This window comes from Taeniopygia guttata, chromosome 5 (genome assembly GCF_048771995.1).
Source record: "Taeniopygia guttata chromosome 5, bTaeGut7.mat, whole genome shotgun sequence".
In the NCBI taxonomy this organism is placed as follows: Eukaryota; Metazoa; Chordata; class Aves; order Passeriformes; family Estrildidae; genus Taeniopygia; species Taeniopygia guttata.
In genome coordinates this window covers 61,409,570-61,432,918 of record NC_133030.1, presented here as the reverse complement: position 1 = coordinate 61,432,918, position 23,349 = coordinate 61,409,570, and the positions used below count along the sequence as shown (strand labels likewise).

Here is a 23,349-nt window from a genome sequence, read left to right as displayed (position 1 = left end):
TAAAAGAAATGGAGCTCTCACAGGTGGTTTTTGAGGTGTGTAAAGCCCAGTGCTGGCCAGGCAGCTGGTCCCTGATCTAGTTACTTTTTCTTCCTGGTGTTCTGCTGAAATGTTATTCAATTAAAGTGTAAAATCTAATTGAAATACTCAGCTTAAGGGAGCCACTAATGCTGATGATCATTTACCAGCAGATAAATGTCTCTAAGATTATAGTACAGAGTGACAGCATAGCATAATACACATGAGATATCAGTGCCTGAGGGAGTGCTTTGCTGGAAATATTTCAGGAGCAGCCATTTGTATTTTTTTAAGTCCCTTGTTACTTTCTATTTTAGTTGCTTAATGGAGTGACTTTGGAAAGATGTTTAATCATATTTCAAAGTTTAACTAAGATTTTTCTAAGGAAAATGGCCCATCTTATGCTTAGATTTCATTATAGTAATTCTTTCCTGTATGGATGTTGTAGCATTATGCCCAACATGTGAACTTCTCAACTTCAAAATTGTATCTTCTGTCATGGCCCTTTTGAGAGCAGCATCTCTGCAGTTTTGGAGCAGAGGAAACTTCCTTGGAACCTGTGTAGATAACTGGACAAGGAGAGGGTCTTGCTGCTGGCTGGGGAAAGGGGAAGGAGACCTGGGTGCACCTAGGAGACTTTAGCAAGTGCTGCTGTCCCAGGCTGAGCTGGAGAAAAGATCAGTGCTCTGGTCCTGCTCCCTCTGCTGATGTGCTGCAGCATGGCAGAGGAGCTGAAAATAATCACAGCTTCCAGCTGGGTGAGATTTGTGCCCCTGCTTCTTTGGGATCTTGTTGCCATTAAAAAACAAAACAGGCAAGGAAAAGAACCCCCCAGTAAATGACCAAGGCCCAGCTTATGTTGTTTGGGGCAGAACTGGAGGTGGCTGCCCTGCAAGGGACTGCTCCCTGCTGCTGAGTTGTCACACAAACATTTATTTGTATTTTCTAGTGTGAGAAAGGCTCACTGATAAATCATCCACTTGATGAAACTGGGTTTTGGAATGGTGTCAGCCATATCTACAGACTGGCACTGATAAAGGAAGAGTGTTGTGTGTGCTCAAGGATTTTCAGAGCAGACTTTTGGGCTCCAAGACCAGCTTTGCTGTGTCTGCATATGCAGAGTCCATTTTTTCTCCTTAAATCCTGTCTTTTGCCTTTGTTCACACCATGCTGAGCCTTGGGTTATCAGGGTTTATTTCGGCCTCAGCTTCGGAACCTTGCTGAAAATCAGAATATTAGATGAGGACTAGCCTTTTGCAGTTTGCATGCTGTAATCTGTGTATTGTTAATTTTTTGTTACTTTTCCTGGTTTGTTGAAAGGAACAGCAAACAAGGATTGTCTAATGATAATTCACGGCACGCTTGTTTTATTTCCCTTTGGAAAAGTAATATATTGGTATCCAGTTATTGATAAATATCTCAGGTTATGTAGCTGAGCAATTGGTATTCTGAGTAGCACTTATGTAGCCTTTTAAACCATAAAAAAGGTTGCCTTGATAAATAGGTTGATGCACTGATATAAAAGGAAACCTGTGCTTTGATTTGAGCACCAGGGTCTCAGTAGCACAGTTTAATTTAAGAACTGGTATGTGAGGCAGAAACAAAGCTCCCCCTCTCCCAAAAAAATCCACTTAGTTTGATTTACTGAAATTTTTGTGGTATCTTGCCTACTTCTACAAGCTGGTTTTTTTTGTTGTTGTTGTTTTTATTGCTCCTTAGCCTAATCTTTTACAGAATTGATCTTTCTTTCCCCATCAGTTCCAGCAGCTCCGTGAGCAGATGGAGGCAGAAATAAGCCACCTGAAGCAGGAAAATGGTATCCTGAGAGATGCTGTCAGCACTTCCACCAATCAAATGGAGAGCAAGTATGTTGGCAGCTATTTGGAACTCTGTGTATTTTTGAGCCTCCCCTGAAGAGTTGTTCTGGCTTCTGCTTCTTTTGTTTCCAAGTCCTTGGCTGTCTCTGAATTAGTAGTTAAGTTGGGAACACAAATACTTTGGGCTGGACAGGTAGCTGGTGGTGTTTGCATTGAGCCAGGGCTTTCAGAATAAATAATTGCCTTTTTTCAACTTGAAGTCTGAGCTTTTAGGCTGTGCTGCTGAGGCTTTAAGAGGAAGAAGTGCAGCAGTGCTCAGGCACCTCTGGTGTTTTTGGCAGGGTGTGTATCCTTCCCCTGGGGCTTTAGGAGAGCTGTTGGTTGTGGCCTCATGGGAGAACAGCAGCTCTAAACATACATATCAGTACCCTGCAGTTACTGATGCTGCTGGGGTGGCACTTGGATTTATTTGCTAGTGTTGTAAATATTTGCAGAAACAAAAATTGTCTTTTAGGAGTTATGACTTAGGCTGCCCCTGAGCTGGCAGGGAGGATTTTGTGCATTGTGCCAGTAAAAGCTAAGCACCCTGGTTAAGGTGTGTAGAAGACAAAACTGACACAATATCCTCTCTCAGATATTTATTACTGAATGTCAAGTGCTTAGAAAGAGTGTGGAACCCTCATTTTATGTGTCCTGTTCATTTAAATGAAGCATCATTATCTTTCAGACAGTTATCCTGAAAAGGCTTTAATTCAAGCAGACTTGAGTTAAAAATGAAATGTTTTTTACTTGCTTAGGCACAAAGGGGAGCCTCAAAATTCTTCCCTTGGGCTGAACAAATGCATCTTCTCTCCCAGCCGAGAAAGTGCATCAGATACCTCCATAAGTTAATAGTCAGGTCAAGGCCAGGAGGCAACAAATATTCTGAAGAAATGTGTGCAGTTAGTAGTCCAGGAGGAATAGTCCTCAGCAGGCCTGGGATCAATAATTCTTTATGGGAAAAGAATGTAAATTTCCGTGTGAAACCTTTCCTTATGCTGAGCCTCTTTAGTTGACATCAGCGTCCCCAAATCTTGCCAGTGAGCTTCCAGACCTCTTCCAGACCTCTTCCAGGAGCTGCTGCTTGTGGCTTGTTGTTGAGCTTTAGTTCCTGACCCTGGCTTGTGGCTTCTTACTTGTGCTGATGACCAGGAGTGATGGTTCTGCTGCTGTGGCCAGGACTACCTGACCTTCATCCTATTCCTGGGATAAAACAGTTTTAGAGGGGGGAAAACACCCCAAACCCACCATTTGGTTGCAAATAGAGGATTTGGTGTTGACATTTGAATAGTAAACCCCTACAGTAAAAATGCAGTGACCCTGGTTCAGGGAAGAAATGATGATGTCGGGCTCCAAATCAGAAGGATTTGCTTTATTAAAACTATACTATATCACATTAATATACTATTTAAAGAGATACTATACTATTTGATATACTTACTTCTTACTTACCTAACAAACTTGTGACTCTGTGCTGAGAGCCCGAGCCACAGCTGGATCCCATTGGTCACTGACCCCAAACAACCTTCACCAGAATCCAACCCAGCCATCCCTGCAGGTAAACAATCTCCACACCACATTCCACATGGGGAAAACAAAGGAGCAGAGATAAAGATTGTTTCCTCTTCTTCTCTCTGTGCTTCTCTAAAAAATCCTGAGAGGCAGAAAGATGTGAATGTCACAAACCCCGTGGCAATGTTTGTTTGTTTGCAGGCAGTCGGCAGAGCTGAACAAGCTGCGCCAGGACTACGCCAGGCTGATGAACGAGCTGGGGGAGAAGAGCAGCAAACTGCAGCAAGAGGAGCTCCAGAAGAAGAATGCAGAGCAGGCAGTGGCTCAGCTCAAGGTGCCTGGGGTTTGCTCTGCCTGGCAGGCTGTGCTCAGGGTTTTATCTGAGCTGGGATGTGAGGCGGGTGGGAATTGCTTGAGCTGCTGGTTTCATTTGGGCTTAGCCAGCCTAGGGGTTTATTTAATGGTTTTGTTCAGTGCACTGGGTTTTGAGTGATTACAGACTTCCTGTGAAGTGAAACTTACCTTCCAGGTAAATATCTTTTCAACATCACCAGTTAAGCTTTTTATTTTGCTTTCTGTAAGAGTACAATTCCAACAAGATTTGGTACTTCAGAGCCATTCATCCAGATGGCACTGTCCTTGTGTGGTTTTTGTTTGAAGCTACATGCTTTTGCTTAAATGTATATTTAAATAAATGTACTTTTTAAAGAGTTAATTTAACTCCTAATTTTTAAATATAAATTAATACAATAAATAAATTTTAAAATATACTTTCAAAAGAGTTAAAATATAAGTGGGCAGGCTTATGGATAAATCCCTTTCTGTTTCTTTGGAAGAAAAATAATTTTGCCTTTTTTTTAATAGGAGAAAGTGTTTTCAGAATGTCAATCCAGAGCTCATGATTTCTTTAATATTTGCAATTAAATCTTATGTACCAGAATTTCTCCCTGCCTTTTGCCCTGGCAGGTGGAGAATTGGTATCCAGAGTTGAGATGTTTTAATCACTGAATGCAGATTTATGTGATGCTTGGCTGGTCTGGCTTCTGGTGTTAATTCTGAACTATCAGGGCAAAAATGCCACATTTTCATATTACAGAAACCATTCTTTTAAGAGCCTATAATGAAATCCTGTTCACAATTTGCCTTTCAAATTAATAGGCTAAACTAGTCTAGGAGGAGGATTACAGAGCACTCTGTCTCTCTGATGTGCCCTAATGGAAACAAGAAACAATTTCACTTCATTGCCCGTATGTTTTGGGACTAGCACTGAGGAGATGCACTCTGAGTGCTTCAAAAAGAAATTAAAGGTAAAGAAATTAATTAAGTTCTTCTCATCAACTCTTTCTTCAATGTGAAGGTCCAGCAGCAGGAAGCAGAGAGAAGATGGGAAGAAATCCAGGCTTATCTCAGGAAAAGAACAGCAGAACATGAAGCAGCACAGCAAGGCACGTATCACAAAATTCACAAATAATGTTTAGTGCAATGAACTGCCTGTTGCCATTTGTAAAAAAAAAAAAAGGGCATTATTGAGTAAATGTCTTAAGTAAAGCTCAGGTAAAGTCAGCCCTGCTTCAGCACCCCTGGGGGAAAGTGTTTTGGGATCCCAGGTAGCCTGAATGCTGATGGGGGAGCTGAACCTTGGAGTGAGGCTCCTAATCAGCCTCCCCATTTGCAGTGAAAATTATTTCCCTCAAAGTTAAATATTGACTTCTGAATTAAAATACTGACATTTCTGCTACAGATATGCAGAATAAGCTTGTGGCCAAAGACAATGAAATCCAGAGCTTGCACAGTAAACTTACTGATACAATGGTGTCAAAACAGCAGCTGGAGCAGAGGATGCTGCAGTTATTGGAGGCTGAGCAAAAGAGAGCTACTGAGGAAGACTCCATGCAAATGCAAGTGCAGGTAGTATTCCTCAAGTGTTTTAAGGGTTTGGGGTTTTCCCTTTCACTTTGTGTTTGTGGAAACACAGAAATATCCCTGAAATGCTGCTTTAGTGGAGCTTTCCCACTGAATAAAGGATGAAAAAACCCTGCTTATGGAGTGAGACCTTGTGTGTGGGACCACCTCACACCTTGAGAGGCACTTGGGGCACGTCAGGAAATGGTGCTGACCCCATTTGCCAAGCTGTGAAATGATCCCTGGTGTGGGGAGCACCCTGGGAGAGCAGCCATGAACCTGTGGTGTTTGTGTGATCTCCTTCCTCCTGGTATCAGGTGGTGAGAGGCAGCATGGACATAACCTTTGAGGGCTTCAGGGAAACCAAATGGATTATGGTGCAGCAGGGAATGTTTTTCCTTGTTACAGAACAGGTTCTTGTGCTTTTGCTCCAACTGGCTGGTTGTAGTGGGGAGGAAAAAACAGCATCTTTTTGTAAAGTGTCTGATATGTAAATGCTGAACTGTTCTTACTAACATAATCATGGCTAAAAGCTAATCCTAGCAAAAGTGGAGTAGCTGCAGATCTCAGCCTGCTTTTCTTTCTGTGCTCTCTTACAAGGAGCTGATAGAGCAGAATGATGCTTTGAATGCTCAGCTTCAGAAGTTTCATTCACAAATGGCAGCCCAGGTACAGCATGTTCTCAGACTTTCTTTTGTAGCCATGACTTGTGAACTTTCATTAAAAGTAAGACTTTTTGTAGCTGGGTGTGAGATGTAATGCTGAAAGCAGAGATTTGTTAGCATCCTCTTTTCTAATGTTCCTTAAACTGTTTTAAAACTTAAAGCTTCTTTTTTTGGGGGAAAAATCCACTTATTACCTTCCATAGTGGCTTTCATTTAGAACTAAAGGGTATAGTACCTTTTTCAATGTTTTTTTGTCCAGTAGCTTTGCATGTCTATAATTCTGTCTTGTGGTTCTTTTGGTCTTTCTGCAGTCCTCCTGTGAACCACCTGATTGTGCTTTTTCCCTTGTGGTAGCTCCTGTATCAAGCTGTCTGTTCATTTTAGTGCTGATTTCTGTGCAGAAGCAAAAAAAAAAAAAAAAAAAAACCCCACCAAACCTGCACAATGCCTTTCTCAGTTATTTTAATCTCTAAAATTTTGGTTTGACTAGTTTATGTGAGACATTATTTCTGTTGTAAACACTGTGTAAGGCCTCAGGATCACTGAAGTTGCCTCCACATAGAGGAAGGTCACAGAAATCAGCTCAGAAGGGCTTTGGGGGCACAAGTGGAGGCTGTTCCTATGCAGTTGGATGCTGCCTTCTTTTAATCATGGATATGCTTGATGGAATTTGATTAAATTCGACATCAGGCTGAAAATCTGGCTTTCCTTGAAGTGCTTTAACCCATTGGGTGGGGAGAGTAGTGAGGGAAGAGCCACTGTAGATTTCCAGCATCTTCATGGCCTGCTCCTCTCATGCCTTTAAGGGCTTTGGAAATAAATTCTTAGGGAAATTTGACTTTTTAGCTCTGAGTTACACAGGGAGGGTGCTGGAGGTGTGTGCTTTCCCCAGGTAGCCTCATGTGGCCATGAAAATTCAGGGATGTTTTCCCACCATGGACAGTGGGGATGAAAATAACACTTTGGAGAAGGGAGTTGGGGCTGTACCCTGCTCTGGATGTCAGGGGTGATGAAACTCCTTTAGCTGTTAAGAGGGACTGGAATTGTGAACATGGAAGTTCTGCCACAGTCTGCAGAGGTCCCTTGAGGCCTTCAAGACCAGTGTGGTGGGTCTGTCTTGCCCTGTTGTGTGTGACAGCTTAGGGACAGGATTTTTCCAGAGGGAAAAATGCCACTTGCTGAATTTGTGGTGCTGTTTCCGTTCACAACACAACTCCTGATTCACCGTGCAGGGTTTTTTTAAAGAATTTTTTATTTGTGAGGGTTTTTTTGTTGTTTGTTTAGTTTTTTGTTTGTTTGGTTGTTTTTTTTAAATTTGAGTGGTTTGTCAGCAGAATATCCCATAAAGCACTCAGTTCCTGGGAGGGAAGTGCTAGTGAGCCCTGTGGCTTGTTTGAATCTAGTGAAGGACAAATAATAGGGGTCTTTTTTCCCTTCATGTTGCATCAGGCCAGAGGGGAAGGGCCATTGCTATGTGCTGGTATTCCTTTAATGTTCCTCAGCCAGGAAATAGTTGGAAGCATCCTGTGCCAGTTGAAAATAACCAGACAAATGCTATTCCTGGCTCAGTGTAGATGGGGATTCTTTGACTTGCTTTACTTCCAGTTATTTGTTTTTATTTTTTTTTCCCTCTTGCAGACCTCTGCTTCAGTCCTGGCAGAAGAACTTCACAAAGTGTGAGCATCCATTTCCTCTGGGATTTGGGAGGTGTTGCTGGCTTTCAGTGCCTGCCACCTTCCCTCCACTCACGTGCAGAATGTATGGGAGGGACTGCTGAAGGAAATGTTGCTGTCTGTGCTTTTAACTCCTCATGAGATCAACTTGGGAGCTGGGAAACAGATTTCCCTTCTATGTCTGGCCTCAGGTTTGGAGTTTTGCTGTAGTTCTGAGCTCCAGAGAAAGCGGCATCTCCTCTGTTGTTTATCCCTGCCTGTGTGCAGGGTCAGTGCAGCGTGCAGGAATGTGCATGACCGTGAGAATTGTTATTATTTGGGCTGTGGGGCTGTGCCAGGAGGCTTCTCCCTCTGGGAGATGGGGTGCTGGTTGTGTTTCAGAGCTAGGGAATGTCTCATAAATTTTTTGGCAAGCAGACAGCATTTAAAATGGAAAAGCTTTTGGACCCAAAGTGTACAGTCAGCAGGATTTGGAGTAGGAGCTGGACTAAAGGGCCAGGGTGTATTTTGGGTTTAGCCTGATGCTTCCTGCACCACTTCCATCCACATCTTCTGTGCTGATCTGTCACTGTTTCCCCCTTGTGCAGGATTGCAGAGAAGGACAAACAGATCAAGCAGATGGAGGACTCATTAGGCAGTGAACGTGCCAACTTAACCAGCAAGGAGGAAGAGCTCAAGGTACAATAAAATCTTGTGCAAATGCCAGCTGATCTGGCTGCATGTACAAAATGAAGCCCCCAAGACTTCTGTCTTTGGGTCTAGAAACAGCCTTTCCAGCTACAGGTCTGCTCTGCTAGGCAAGGCCAATGCTAGGTGCTGGGAAAACTGTTGATAAGGAAACTTGAGGATTTTCCTTCAAAAAATCCCCTGAAACGTCACCCTGGAGAGTGAAAGACTATCTGTGTATGAACTGCAAATACATTTATTTTTTTCCTTCCTTCCTTCAGGTCTTACAGAATATGAACCTCTCCCTGAAATCAGAAGTACAGAAGTTACAGGCTCTGACAAATGAACAGGTGAAACAGTTGTTTTGGTTTTCCTTCCTTCCCACTACCTGTTCTGTCATAAATGCAAATGCAGATTTGTTGGCTTTAAGCAAGCTCTGCTTAAGCACATTAATGGTGTGAGGCTTCCGGATTGGGCTAATATCTGATTCCCTGGAGTTCTTGGAGCTAGTGGGAGGCCTAATTCTTCCCCCTCCTTCACCAGCTAAGTCTTGTACTTGGATATCCAAGTTACTGAAGCATTTTGCTTGCTTGGTTTAGATTTTCAGGCATGCAGAGTGCAGGACTCAACTTCACAGGAGTTGAGCAGAGCTCTCTGTGAATATGCAGGCCTGGCATTTGCATACAAAATTCATAACATCCCCACCCCAAAAAAACCCCAAACCCCACAGCTCCCTCTGCCTCACCAAAGAGATGTTTTTAGAGCCAAACAAAGTGCTGTCCCTGCGTTGCTGTTATGTGGCCTGTTCATTACAGAAGTGGAAATGAAGTGTTTAATTAGAGTTAATCCTAGTTGTCAAATGAATCTGTTGGAGATAGTCTTCCCTTTGTATAATTGCATGCTTGTAGATTGGTGCTGTAAAGTGCATGAAGACAAGTTTACCCCTTCCACTCTTGATTTCAGTCATGTGCTGGGAGGCTAAATGACTTGTTCTAGCTTTTTAATATTGTGGAATGAAAGGTTGATTGAATCATGTGATGTATCCTAAGTCTGTGTTAATCCTCTTTCTAATCTAGGCTGCTGCTGCACATGAGCTGGAAAGGATGCAGAAAAGGTAAATAGCTCTGGGATTTGATAAACAATGTTTATCAGTCTTTTATGTTCTTTTCAGTCGTGCTTTTGTAAGACTTGGGTGGGGAAATGCGTTTAACTGTTCTGCTGTGTCTCAGCATTCACCTAAAAGATGACAAAATAAGAACTCTTGAAGATCAGCTTCGAGAAGAACTCGCTCAGATTTCAAGCACAAAAGAAGAATTCAAGGTAAGATACAGAACAGATGTTTTTGTGCTTGTCTTCAGTAAGTTTTCCAGTCTCCAGAGGTTGTGGAGCAACCGTAGAACAGTGAAATTAAACTGACCTTTGGGTTCTTAGGTAAATTACAACATTGTGTTTGTAAGACAGGAGCCATGTGGGATATCACAGTAGTAGCAGCAGAGTGAGAGGTGGGACAGCACAAGTTAAATGCAGTGTCTGAGTTGTGGAGAGAGAGGGCTTTGAATTCTGCAAGAGGAGGTTGGACAGTAAAAACTGTTGTGATTTCCCTGCATTCCACCTGCAAATGTGCCTTTCAAGGCCTTAGTGCTTTTCTTTGGAGCCTTTGTTGCTTGGATATCATGCCAAGCCTCTGTTTTCTGTCAGGCAGATGTAAAAATGCTTATTGTAACTCTGTCTCTTTCCACATTTTCTCATAAGGCTGCAGCTCAACTGCAGAAGCTTTTGTTCTGACATCTGGGGTCTGCACAGTAAAGCTGCTGCTTGTTTCTGGGTGGTGTGTGCAGAGAGCAGCTTAATTCCTCCTTGCTCTCTGCCACCTTGACCTCTTTCTTCTGAACCTGGGCTGTTGGAAGCAGCCCTGCTTCTCCAGAGAGGTGCTGACTCCATCCCTTTAACTCCTTTAAAGCCTGTGGTGGGTGCTGCTGCTCCTCTGATGTTTCTGGCGGGAGGTCAGTCCCTCTGAAGCTGCACTGTCACCTTGGTGAGCTTGCTAGTGAGGAACAGAGTAAGTGGGCAGTGGCAGAGGCAGGATGCTTTTGTAGGAGAAGCCTCTGGAGTCTCCTGGAGCTCTTTGAAGCAGGTAGTAAACTTGATTCTTGTATTAAAGTGCCACTGTCAAAGAGGTTTTGTTGAGAGTCCCTTGCCAAGGCTCTGTAGTTTCTCTAAGCTGTCAGAGAATAAGAGGGAAGAAGTTTGTTCAATTAGTGAAATAGGAAACAAAGTGCAATTTCAGTTGATTTTTGACATAAAGCTGTTGACTGAATCTTCAGTGAGGTGTGTGCTGGGTCACAGCTGCATAACCAGTGTGAAAAAGGGAGTGGGAAGAGGTGACAGACTGGGAAAAGTGGGCAAGTCACAAGTTAGTGACACTCTCAGGGCTTTGTGTGGTTGAACATTATACAATGGTAGGTGAGGTGAAAATGAATGTGAGAAAGAATATGAGCATCCTTTTAGTGTGTGGTGGTTTCTGTAGTAACTGTTCCCAGGAAAAAGGCCTTAGAGGTGTTGTGAATGGTTATGTGCTGTAATCAGTTCGGTGCTAAGTAATGGTAAAAATCACCTGCAGGCAGTTCTTGGGGAGTGAATAGAGAGCTGAATGCAGATCATCAGCATGGTGATGGTGCAGAAATCCACGGTGTGCTCTCAGCATGAATATTATGTGCACTGCTGCTCTCTCTTTCCTCCTCTCTTTGATCCCAAACAGAAACCAGACCAGTGCTATTCTAAATGTTTCCACCTAAGGAAGTGCTGCTTTTTTCCCAGGCACATGAAAGAGGGAAAAGCCAGGTTCAAACCAGAGCAATGCATTTAATCCTCACTGTTGCTGTCCTTTCCTGCTTGTGTTTTCCCTGTAAGACTTTGGGGTTGGAGTGCAGAGCACGTGTCCTGCTTTTCACTTTTATAAAGCACCAAGCAAGTCTTCAAAAAGACAAAAAGCAATAATAGAGGAGGATTTTAAAATACTGTCTGTTAAGGGCTGCTGTGGCCATTGTGTGAAGCAGGAATGCAGGAGGAGAGGCAAAGTCTGTTTGTTCTCCCCATCCTCCTCTTCCCAGCCTTCAGTGGGACCAGGTGTGGGAGCTGTGCAAACCTCTCTGCTGCTGGACTGCCAATTCCTTGCTGTGCACTGAGGCAGCTGAAGGGAACTCAAAAAGGGGATCTTGGATGATTTGCTTCACCAGATAAGTGTTTTGTAAGAGGCAGTTATTAAATCTTGACACGATGCTGGTGCTGCTTTAGGAGGAAAATGTGGTTTTTTTGAGCTTCTCACATTTGGTACTGTCTGATTCTCTGCCAGGGAATAAAGATGGTAACAGCTGAATTTCTCATGGGACATAAGGACAATACTTTTGTCCTTAATACAGAAAAGCAAGACAGAGAAGGAAAGGACTCTTTGTAGTCTTGAAGGTTCCAAAGAATTCTCTGTAATGACTTCTGTGCTATTTAATTGCCTCTTTGCCATTATGGAAAAGCTGTATTTAGTCTCTGCAGTTCTGAACTGATAAAATGCCTCGATTTTATTCCAGGTTCTGAAGGATCAAAACACAGCTCTGCAAGCTGAAGTTCAGAAGCTGCAGACTCTCCTGTCTGAGCAGGTACAGCCAGTGTTTGCTGAGCTTTTATCAAATATCTTCTGTGCTTTTAATTTCTTCAGTGTTTTTTCTTAACCTGGCAGTAGGCTGAGCTGGTTGATGTCAAAACCTGATACTTTTAAAAGTATTTTCTCTTCTGTGGAGGGTCAAGTAAGGCAGTTGTGACTGTCTTGTAGATGTAGGAGGAACGTCCAAACAAAACATGGATTTTTTTTTTTTTCCATTCCTGAAGACTCATATAGCTTAACACAAGCAAGGACTTATTTCTACAACCACTCTGACCCTTGAAAGTAGAAAAGTCTTTACATTGTGATGTCTTTTGCCTCCTGTTCTGTATTTGTGCCCATGGCTCACCTGCTGCAGCCAGACTGGTGCTCACAGGATGCTGCAGGTTCAAAGCTGTTGTGTTGTTCAGCTCCATCTCCTTTGGGATGTTCTCAGGGAGAGCCCATATGAACATCCCTGAATTTGCACCATTGTGCAATGAGAAAAATTCCTGAAACACTGGAAGAAGTGTGGCAGGACAGGGAACTTTTTCTGTACTCCTGTTACTCAGGAGCTCCCTTCTGGAACTGCTCCCTTTCCTCTGGTGGAGAAGCAGATCTGCAGGCACTGCTCCCCTGGCTCTGGCTGATCTGGTGTCCTGTCTGAAGGACTGCAGGGGATTTTGCTTGGAAGCTGGTTGATGTTTCCCATCTGGTCTCTCACAATGTGGTGGTGTTGAGAAATCATAAATGTTCTGCTGAGTGAGCCTCAGGTGGAGCTTGTGGTTCTGATAAATGCTCAGAAGAGGCAGATTTTTCAGGTACTGAGCTGGCTGCAAGTCCAGCAGTGTAAAATCATCAAGGCATTTGGGCTGGATTTGTCCCTGCCCTGAAAGATTGATTTTTTTTTCCAGCATCAGTATTAGACACATATACCATGAGGACTTTCTCTCCTTAGTTTGTTTTCTTTTCTGGATTAGTGTAACCAAGCTTCTGGTTAAGTTGGTGCTTTCCAGTTATTTGGTTTTTACATCCCAAACCATTATTGATCCAATTAATGATGGCCCTATTTTTTTTTTTCTTCATAGACAAACAAAGACTTGATAGAGCAGATGGAAAAAAGGTAAGAAACTTTGTTTTGAATCAGAAGCTAAAATAAAGATTTTGGTGGCAGTAAGGTTACCGTTGATAGCTAACAGCCTTCAAAGTTAAACTTTTTCCTTAATTTTCACTCTTTTTCAGCATGAGAGAGAGGGATGATAAAATCAAGACAGTTGAAGAGCTGCTTGAGGCAGGACTCATCCAGGTGGCTACTAAAGAGGAGGAGCTGAAGGTAAAATCCCTCTTATTATCTTTTGATGGGGAAATAGAGATTAAGTGCTCTTGTGCAAAGTGTATATTGGAGTGCTCATAGTTCAGTCTGAATTCCTTGTGAATAGGAAAAGCACCTCGTGGAGATGAGGTTAAAACCTTTTCTGTAAGATAGACTAAGCACGAGCATCAGTGGGGTAGAATAAATACTTCTCTCTGTTTAGGCTAGGGCAGATTTTGTTAAAATGCCCTTTGGAATAATGGGAATATATTTCTAGAGCTGTACATTTTATTTAATCTCCAACAAATCTCCCTTTAGGAAAAGGTGTTTTGTAAAAACTTGCTATTATAAGACTCCAGGGTTTTTGGCTAGGTTGATAAATCTGAAGGGTTAAGTGGATTATAAACTAGTGATATTTCTGGGATGGTGATAAAGTTATTTCCTTCTGTTTATTTATAAAGAAGGCAGTGATGAGAAGCCTGGAGAGTCAGTACAGAAATCCCTGTCTGTTTTGAGCTGGCTCTTGCTGGAAAGCTGTGTCCACCTGGGCATAGCCAAGACAATGTTCCCTTTCTTAGGGTGCCTAAATCCCAGGGGCATTGCTGACAGCCCTGTGCTGGGGAGGGGTTGTAAACCCTGGGGTTACTGAGCAGCCAAAGCTCTGAGCACACCATAGACTCCTTTAGGCTGAAAAACCCTCTGAGATCAAGTCCAACCATCCCCAGCACTGCCAAACCACATCCCCAAGTGCCACACCCACATGGATTTTAAATCCCACCAGGGATGGTGGTATTTTGCAAGTTATTTGTTTGAAATAATATTTTACAATTTTTTAATAATGCTGACAGTGATGTTAAGATGATGTGATTTTTATTCTTGTAGTGCTGTTCTGTGCAAAGGCATCTTTGAATTCTTACATATTTTGGATGTTATTATTGACTCTAGAGTAGGATTTAGACTGTTAAAGCCCGTGGTGTTATATAATTTTTATTTATATTCCTAGAGTGGTGAGAAGCTTGTCTGTGGGAGAATCCCAATATTATGTAAATGGATATAAATGAATGGGCTGTACAAAAGATGGGTTGTAACATGATTAGTTACATTTGTTTTTCTGACCTCTCTGCTCAGTTACAGCATTCCCACCTTGCCCTAATTTCCTATAAAATAGTGTCCACTAATTTATAGGAATTTATAAATTAGTGTCCACTAAGTTATCCATGGTGAATAATTAGTCTGTTGAATGCTTTGGCTCCAGCAGCTGCAGAGGGGGGGTCTCTTTTAGACTTTCAAAGTCTTTCACTTATTCTAAAAGAAATTACTTTTTTGTCAAGCTTAACACTTTTTTCCCCCACAAATGAGGCTTTCATTATCTCTGTGTCTGCTTTCAAAGGCCCTGCGAACAGAAAATTCATCTCTGAGAAAAGAACTTCAAAGCCTGCAAATTCAGCAATCGGAGCAGGTAGTACTTTTCATCTAAAACTTTTATTACACCTAAACTAAATCTGAAAGAATCTTGCTGTGGTTGCAAAAGTCAAGGGAAGAAGGTGGAGATGCCTTTGAAGCCTGTTGGCAAAGCATCCTGTTTTCTTTTAGCATTGGTCTGGGAGCTGATAACTTCTGTCAAATATTTCCTTTGCAGAAGTGTCAGGAGCAGGGCAGATGTTCAGGATCCAGTCAGTGCTGCCTGGGGTTTGGTTTGAGTTTGAGGGCAACGAGGCTGGAGAGGGGCTGGGAACACAAACCCTGTGAGGAACCCCTGAGGGAGCTGGGGGTGCTCAGCCTGGAGAAAAGGAGACTCAGGGCTGACCTCAGCACTCTCATCACTCCTGAAATGTGGCTGGGCTCAAGTGGGGTTGGTCTCTTCCTCCTGGCAGCACTGACAGAACCAGAGGACACAGTCTCAAGCTGTGCCAAAGGAAATATAAGTTAAATATTAGGAAAAAGTTGTTTACAGAAAGGTGATAAAGTTCTGGAATGGCTGCCCAGGGAAGTGGTGGAGTCACCATCCCTGGGTGTGTTTAACAAAGCCTGGATGTGGCACTGGGTGCCAGGGTTTAGGTGAGGTGTTAGGGCTGGGTTGGACTGCATGATCTTGAAGGTCTCTTCCAACCTGGTCGTTCTGTGAATTCTGTGAGTTTGCCATGCTCTGAAATGGCTGTGGATCTCCTTTTCCAGAAGCCTGGAGCAGCAGGTGTTGGCTGGCAGGCAGCTTGTACTGCCTCAGCTTCATGATGAATGTTTGAGCTTCCCAGTGTCAATCCACACTCTGCAGGTGTCACTTGTCCCCCTTCTCCTTGTGTCTGGTCAGTGACACTGTCACAGTGTTGTCACTTTTGATGTGCCGGTCAGGAAGTGCCTTTCCCTGACATCCAGCTCTGCTTGGACACCTCAGGAGGGCCATTAGTTCCCAGAAAATCATTTGTGGAAGAGGGGAAGCACAGTGACCCTGTAGAGATGTACAGTAGTGTCAGCATTAAAGGGCAGCTGATGAAATGATGGTCCTGAACCTCACCCTCTCCTGGTAAAGGTGGTGTGGGTTTGCTTTTGTTTTCCTGGAACTTGCAGCAAGCTTAGTATTACTGGTTTGCCAGGGAACTGGAGACTAATTTTCTCAGGAGCAGCCAGATAAATAAAATATTAGGCTGCTACATAGTTCATCCAGTGTCAGAGAGCTCCAGTTTCTATCCTCACCCCTCAACATTCACAGATTGTTTTTGTGTTTTTCCTAAGATGAAGCTCTGTTTTTAATAGGTTTCCTTCCAATCACTGGTGGAGGAACTGCAGAAAGTGTAAGTTACTGCACAGATTTAATTTCTGATTAATTCTCTCTGTCTTTATTCCATGACTGTGAGTGTATTGCTTCCCTGAAATGATTGGCTTTTGGCTGGGTGAAGTGTGTGTGTTGCAGGAAGCATTTTCATTTTTGAAACATGTCACACCAGATCAATACCTGCTGAAAATCCAGTTGCTGCTCTGCTAAGCAGTTAATTTCATAAACCTGACTTTGACTAGGTGAGGAATTGCTCTGACTTGTCAGATAATAATTTTTTTTTTCAATAGGCACTTTAAAAGGAGTGAGATTGTCCCCTGTATGTGTGTTTTAAGTTGGCAATTACTTTGCTTGATTGTCCAGTGAAAGCTGATTTTAAGCACGTGTCATTCCAGGCACTTGATATCACTCTTGATATCTTAATTTGCATTTTTTGACTGTAATAGTATTGATTTAGCATGTGAACTACTGGTTATATAAAGCCAGCTGATTCTGCACTAGTCCCAGTCTTACTCTTCCTGTTTATTCCTCCTGCCTGGTCCCACTGTGGATCCCTGAGGCTGGTGGTGGGATGTGATGTGATAGCAGAACAAAATTTTGTGTATTTGCTTGAGTGGCACATTTTTTTCATCCAACTTTTGTTGTTTCTCTGCTCTTTTAAAGGATCCACGAGAAGGATGGAAAAATAAAATCAGTGGAAGAACTCCTACAAGCTGAAATCCTAAAAGTAGCAAGCAAGGAGAAGACTGTTCAGGTACTCCTGTGCAATCCCTACAATTCCTTTGTGTGTTGATGCCACGACCACATTTGTCTGTTACTGCATGGCATTCTACAGTGATCAATTTGTAGCATCCATTCTTGTGGCGTTTTTGTGTTTCCATTGTCCAACCCTGTCTTGTTTTGTCATTGAAAAGGCTTTGACACAGGAAATAGAGGCTCTGAAAGAAGAAGTAGGAAATTCCCAGCTTGAGATGGAAAAACAGGTAAAATACTTTAGTGGCAGCAGTGTGAACCAGCCTTGCCTTGGATGTGCTGCTCACTTGTTTCTGTTCTAGTGTGTTCTGTTTCACTGGTGAATGTCCTTGGGTAAGGAACTTTTTCATGCTGGAGCTACACTGTTCTTGGATATAAAGCCTTAAAAATGTAGGATAACTTGTGCTGTCCTTCAGAAACCACACACCTCTGGAAGCCTGAGCTTTTTGGGCTGTTAGCATGAAATTTGGCAGAATTGCTGTAGCTTAATGCATTGCAACATTAGCTCTGCCTGGGCACACTGTCCCTGTAGTAAACATGAAACCCTGGGGTGTCCTTGGGGGCTGGCAACTTGGAAATTTCAAATGCTGAAGTTTCTGCTCCTGTTCTGGCCTTTCTGTGTTGCTGGAGCAATACTACAGGCCCAGATCTGGTTTCCAGGTAAACCCAAGACACTTTTTTCCCCCAGTGCCCAAAAAGAGTTTAGTCTTGGCACAGTCAGTTTTACTTTAGCTGTCAGGAATGCAGGGATGGAGGAGTATGGGCTTTTTTGGCATGATTGCTGCCTGGCATCCAAAGCAAGGGAAGCCCATATTTCCTTAGGGAGCCCATTCTGCAGGCAGCTTAATCCATTGTGCTGTCAGGAAGTGTGCTTGTGTGGCTTGTGTTTTTGGTCTGCACTCTTTTCAGTCCCTTCAGCTACATTCCAACATGTCACCCCCTTCTCAGTTGTTAAGAGTTTTGTCCTTTTTAGGCAAAGCTCCACAGAATGTGTTTCCGTCTTGGGCTTTTCCTCCAAAGCAAATTTCCAGGAGCTGAGGGAGTTATTTCTGTGTATTTCCTTCCCTGGAACTATCAGAGCCCAGAAAAAAAAAAATGCAGTTTAGGTTTGTTGTTTCTGGAATGCTCTGTGAGGGATGCTTTCTCCAAAGGTGATGTATCTGTGCACCTTTTGGCCTCCTGCAAGCAGAAGAGAGATTTTTGGGAATGTCTGAAACTCCTACCATGTTGTGGTGGGGGACTGACAGATAACCACTGTTAAGCTTTCACACAGCATTCAAAAGTAGCATTCCCACTAAATCTTATGTCTCCAATTCAGCCTTAGAATGGGAATTTAAGGGAGTGCTGACTTTTCAGAGAGCACCCAAAAATCACTTCCTTATGCAAAGGTCTCAATGGCCAGGGTTGATCTCTGGTTGGAGCTGCAGTTGCCAGTGAGGTGGTGATCACATTCACTCTCTGCTTCTTCCTCTGTGTCTCTTGTGGGCCTGCTTGTTGTTCCCATTTGCACTGTTTCCTTTGCTGCTCTGGAAATCACATTTTAAATGCAGGGAATGTAAATAGTTGGAGACACTTGGTGCCTTGTAATTTAAAAAGTGCATTTATGCTTACTGCAATAAATGGTGCCTCTTTTGAAAATGTCTGATAATTTTCCCCTGTGTTTCTTCATAGAGCAATTTTTAGCATTTGTGTGCCTTTTCCATGTGCATTGAACTGAAGTGCTGATTATTTTCTTTAGGTGACAATAACATCACAAGTCAAAGAACTTCAGACTCTGTAAGTGCAGTTGTTAGCTCTGCTCTGCTCTGTGCACCCCTTACTGACCCCTTAAATTCAAGTCAGGATGGAGGGATGTAGGCAAGGCATAGTGGAAAACCTGCTTTGGTAACACCTGAGCTGTAGGGGTGGGGATATGCTCAGTCAGTCCCTTGTATTCCCAGCTGGGGAGGGGCAGGGAGGTGGTTTTGGATGAGGTTTTTTTGGTTTCACATTTGTGAAACCCCTGCAATGTGTCAGCACAGAGTTTGCTTTCACCTAATGAGCAGTGCCATTGATCAAGGGCATCTCCTGCTAACCCAGGCTGAAGTGGAAGTGTTCACACACTGGTTTTTGGTAGGTGAACTGTGCGTGTGCCTTTGATCACAGGTGCTGCTTTTGTTAGGTGCTGCAAACGTGGGATGTTTTATTTTCAGATGGATGAAAGAGCAGGGAGTTTATGCTGTGTTTGTCTGTGTTCAATTGCACAGGTTGAAGGGGAAGGAAAAGCAGGTGAAAACCATGGAGGCCTTATTGGAAGAGAAGGAGAAAGAGATTGTTAAGAAAGGAGAATGTCTGCAGGTAAGCTGCTTTAATATTCTGAAGGGAAATAAGTTCTGTTGCAGCATGTCTGGCTGGGAAAAGCAAAGTCACACTTCTAACCTTGCTTTTTATCTATCCAAAGGGTCAGAAGGATACAATTGCACAATTAACCAGTAAAGTTCAGGAGCTGGAGAAACAGAACCTGCAACAACTCCAACAGGTACAGCCTGCAGGGGGGATGTGGTTTGGGAGTGCTGTTTGGTTGAACAGGAAGCTATTTTTTTCTCCTCTGCCTCACACAGAGGATTTGCATTGGCTTCAACTTTGAGATGTTTTAAATCCAACTTGACTAAGGTGTTTATAATGTAGAGAGCCCACTAGTTCAACTGTATTCATCCAAAACAGGTTTTACATGGATAGCAAGTTCTGGGAGGTTTTAACTGGGATGACACTGTGCATAAAGAGGAGCTTTGGTAGTCTGAAAGCCTTAGAGCTCACAGACAGTTCCAGCTGTGTCCCAGCCACCTCCTTGCCAGGCTGAAGCAGCATCTCTGCAGGGTTTTGGTCATGCAGGAGCTTTGGCTGTAACTGAATTTAACAGCATTTCTTGAAGTGGTCAGGCTGTGCTGTGTTTCCTTCCTGCCTTTCCCTGGGGCTGGAATATTTTGGCTTTTGATTTCCTGCACTGGACTTGAGAGCAGACAACTGGACAACCTCGAAGCCAGGTGTTACTTAATGGAAGAATTTTTCCAATAAGGTGGTATTCTGGCTCAGTTTGGATTTTTGTTGATGGCAAAAGGAGGAGACTGAGTTGAACTTTTATTTTGGGTGGATGTCTAGACACAGGCATTTATCCCAGGGGAAAGATGGAATGGAGAGCAATTGGCTGGTGTGAAGTTTGGGATGCTTGGTGTAAGCTCTGTTTCTGAAATCCATTATGTGTTTAGATATTCTTGGAGCAATGCCTGATGCAAAATTCCTGGTATTTCTTTGGCAAGTGTCTTGCAAGCTGTGTGTTGCCCCTTCTCCTACAAAGAGCTGCTGTTAATTTGAAAACTGTGCCATCAAAATGAAACTGGGAATTACTTTTTCAGGTACCTGCTGCATCCCAAATCCAGGACGTGGAGAACCTGTGAGTATGCAGAGTAGCAGTTCCTCAAATGCCTGCTGGGAATATGCATTGAGTTTATCTTCAGTTGGAATGTTTGAATTACTGTCAGGAATTTCATGGGCTTTGCTAAAATAAGCTGTTAGTGCCGTGCCCGGCGTCCCTGCCCTGAGCTGTGCTGTTCACACACTGGGAATGTGCACCCAGGGCTCTGTTAAGCAGTGGAGCTGCTGCTGCTTCTCCTGTCTAGTGCTAATTCCTCCTGCTGTTCAGGGTGTTTGGGGGTTGCAGTGCCTGTGGCTCAGTCGGTGGCAGCAGCAAACAGATTTGGTTTGTGCCATTTTCAGGCTGAGATGCAACAGCCAATTCTCCAGCTCCTGTTTTATGGAGAAATGCTGCCAGGCTTTCCTCTCTTTTGACTCTGCTTTGTCTGGCTGCTCCCAAGTCAGAGGAAGGTTGTATGAGACTGTGCCAGAAAGGGCTCTGTCTTCAAAGCAGCTCCTGGGATGTGCTTCTCTCCCAGCAGAGCTCCGGTACAGCCACTGTGGTACCTGAGGCAACCTCAACACACAAAATGCATTTATCTTCTGCCACACAAAATACCCCAGCTGTCCCTTTTTAGCATAAATTCTTCAGCATTTTTTTCCCCTACTTTAACCCTTTCTCCTTACTTTCTAAACCATTTCTGCAGGTTGAAAGAGGAAAAAGAACAAATGAAGAAGTTGAAAGCTATGGTGGAAGAAAAAGAGAGAGAAATTGCAAACCAAGTGAAACAGTTACAGGTAAACTTTAATAGAAACACCTTGTCTTAAGGAGTGTGTATATTGTGGGTGTATATCTATTTATACATATTGCCTTTTTTCTTTCAACAGGATGTACGAAAAGAAAATGAATCTTTCAAAGCTCAGATACAGGAATTAAAGCAGGAGAACTGCAAACAGGTACAGCTCCCAGTTGCAGTGTTACTGAGAGAAGTCAAAAGTGGGTGGTGGTGGCTTGCATGCATGGCATGGAAAACCAGGAGTTGTACTGCCCATGGAAATCCGGGGGCACCTGTGGGGTTGGGTTGTACTGAGGCAGCTTTTCTGGCTGTTGCATATCTGTTCCTGATTTCTTTTATCATATGGACTTGCAGCCTTGTGCTCCTCCTTATGCCTGCTGTGTTCCTGGCCAGAGGAGGCTGCACAGGATCCCCTCCAAGGCCCAAAGTGCAGCTTTCTGGTGTTGCAGCAGTGCCTGGTGAACAAGGTGGATCCTGGTCATTGCTGTTACTCTGCTCCTAACACATCTCTGATCTCTTTGTAGGCATCTCTGGCTGTCCAAAGCGAGGAGCTTCTGCAAGTGTGAGTACTGCCAGGTTGTTGAATGCATTAGAGAATTGATTCAGTTCACTTAATTGCTCAGGAAATGTAGAAATAAATGCCAAATGTACAATAGCAGAATATGTGAAGTGGCCAGTAAAAAATAAATAAATTAAATTACTGTCTAGTAGAAGTTGAGCATGGGAGATTCTGCTCACACTGCTAATCCTCAGGTGTAATCTCCTGCAGACAGACAGTGCTGGCAATATGTTGTGCCCACCATAGAAGCAAGCCTTGATTGATGTTATTTTGAATGCATGCCAGCTCAGCTTATGGCTGAAGAGTTAAATGTTGGTGTTTTGAGCAAAAGTGACAGGCTTTTTTCTTGGAACTTTATCTTAACAGAGGGTTGTTCCTATTACAGAATAATCTGGAAATCTCTTCCAGGGAAAACCTCAGGGGTAGAAGGGTGTTATAATGTGGGGCTGAAGCACATTAAATAACTATGTGAAAGCTAATGCTGTATTGTGCTAAGCAAATTGCCACTGTCATGCATTTTTGGCTGGCTGAATTATTTGTCTTTCAAGTTAAATGACTTACAAATTGTGGATTAGGTGCTTGAAAGGGAACTCTCATCCAGCAGGCAGTGCCTGTTCTGTGGTGTTGTACTGGCGTGGGCTGGCTGACTCTACCCTCAGCTAATGTGTTGCCTTTCCGTGGCCTTGTTAAATGTGTGCAGATGCCTGTTGTAGGCAAACAACAGCTTTACAATGGGTTTGCTCAGGCTGAGTGGTTCAGGGAGCAGTGGGAAGCAGGTGATGCTGCCAAGTGAGTGAAAACAGCTTTTCAGAGAGAGCTGAAAAGGGAAGGGAAGGCAAGTTAGTGTGTGGGAAAGGGTGTCAGTGCTTCACTGGGAATTTCTTCAATGTCTCCTGACTTTTTTGTGGTTCCCTTTGTTAATTCAGGGTTGCAGGCAAAGAGAAGGAAATTGCCAATCTCCAGAGCGAGCTCGCCTCTCAGAGAAATGCTTTTGAGCAGCAGAGGAAAAAGAACAACGTAAGGAAATTCTTCCCCCACCACTCCAGAAAACCCCCCAAAAACAGCCAAACTTGTGTTCCCAGCACTCCTTGAGGCCTGGGGTATTTTGCAGAAAGTGTTTCTGACAGCTGTATGGTGTCCCTGGGTGCTCCTTTCCTCTTGGGAGTGACTGAGCACACCTGACTTCACTGCTCAGAGCTGTGTCAGCTCCTGGACAAATTATTGATTGGATGAGAGGAAGGAGACTTGCTAGGGGGGACATCCCACAGCAAGTTATTGGATTTGGATTCCAACCTGGTTAACCCTCTTCAGCAACATGGGCAGGGAGGGTGGGAGGAGGAAAGGTGCTGTGCTCTGCCAGAGTTCTGGTCCCTGTGTGGGGACATGGGGGGAGGCATTACCCTCAGGGTGCTCAGATCTGGCTCTTCCCATTCCTCAGAGTGACTAATCCTGATCTTCCAAAGGAAGTGAAGGGCTGAGCCTTCCTTCACAACAGCTGCTGATGGTGCAGTCTGGGTTGTTTGTAGATGGAATTAAAGATTGTGTTTTCCATCCCAGAGCTGTAGAGTTACTTCCTTGTAATGCATTACCTGTGCAGGGCAGGGGAGTGTCTTTTAAGTTATATGGAAGAAAGTTAAACCACAGGGTGTTTATCTCACTTGATACCCTGTAAAATCCAATGAATACCAGGCAATAAGCTTTATTTCTTAATAGTCAGACAATCTAAGGAAAATGCAGAAGGAAAATATTGAGAACTTTTGAGCAAGAAGTGCTGTTTAAGAGCTGAAATAAAGCAGAAAGAAAGAGGCTGAGTAGTCTCAGCAGACAGATGAGCTGGAAAGGCAG

General features: G+C 43.4%; 1 protein-coding gene across 14 annotated transcripts in view; it reads left to right on the top strand.

Annotated features, from left to right (window-relative positions):
- KTN1 (kinectin 1) overlaps positions 1-23,349 on the top strand; it is a 77,006-nt gene that overhangs the window by 35,521 nt on the left and 18,136 nt on the right. For 8 of the 14 annotated variants that reach the window (XM_030275220.4, XM_030275225.4, XM_030275219.4 and 5 more), the window contains exons 8-32: positions 1,777-1,883; positions 3,588-3,720; positions 4,744-4,831; positions 5,128-5,294; positions 5,889-5,957; positions 7,592-7,629; positions 8,214-8,304; positions 8,574-8,642; positions 9,369-9,406; positions 9,522-9,612; positions 11,874-11,942; positions 13,012-13,046; positions 13,166-13,256; positions 14,626-14,694; positions 15,987-16,024; positions 16,669-16,759; positions 16,920-16,988; positions 18,497-18,534; positions 19,005-19,095; positions 19,199-19,276; positions 20,151-20,188; positions 20,856-20,946; positions 21,037-21,105; positions 21,470-21,507; positions 22,431-22,521. In XM_030275220.4, coding sequence (XP_030131080.4) covers positions 1,777-1,883; positions 3,588-3,720; positions 4,744-4,831; positions 5,128-5,294; positions 5,889-5,957; positions 7,592-7,629; positions 8,214-8,304; positions 8,574-8,642; positions 9,369-9,406; positions 9,522-9,612; positions 11,874-11,942; positions 13,012-13,046; positions 13,166-13,256; positions 14,626-14,694; positions 15,987-16,024; positions 16,669-16,759; positions 16,920-16,988; positions 18,497-18,534; positions 19,005-19,095; positions 19,199-19,276; positions 20,151-20,188; positions 20,856-20,946; positions 21,037-21,105; positions 21,470-21,507; positions 22,431-22,521 — 1,887 coding nt within the window. The remainder of the gene's footprint in view (positions 1-1,776; positions 1,884-3,587; positions 3,721-4,743; positions 4,832-5,127; positions 5,295-5,888; positions 5,958-7,591; positions 7,630-8,213; positions 8,305-8,573; positions 8,643-9,368; positions 9,407-9,521; positions 9,613-11,873; positions 11,943-13,011; positions 13,047-13,165; positions 13,257-14,625; positions 14,695-15,986; positions 16,025-16,668; positions 16,760-16,919; positions 16,989-18,496; positions 18,535-19,004; positions 19,096-19,198; positions 19,277-20,150; positions 20,189-20,855; positions 20,947-21,036; positions 21,106-21,469; positions 21,508-22,430; positions 22,522-23,349) is intronic. The other 6 variants (XM_041716357.2, XM_072930555.1, XM_030275227.4 and 3 more) reach the window with 2 other exon arrangements.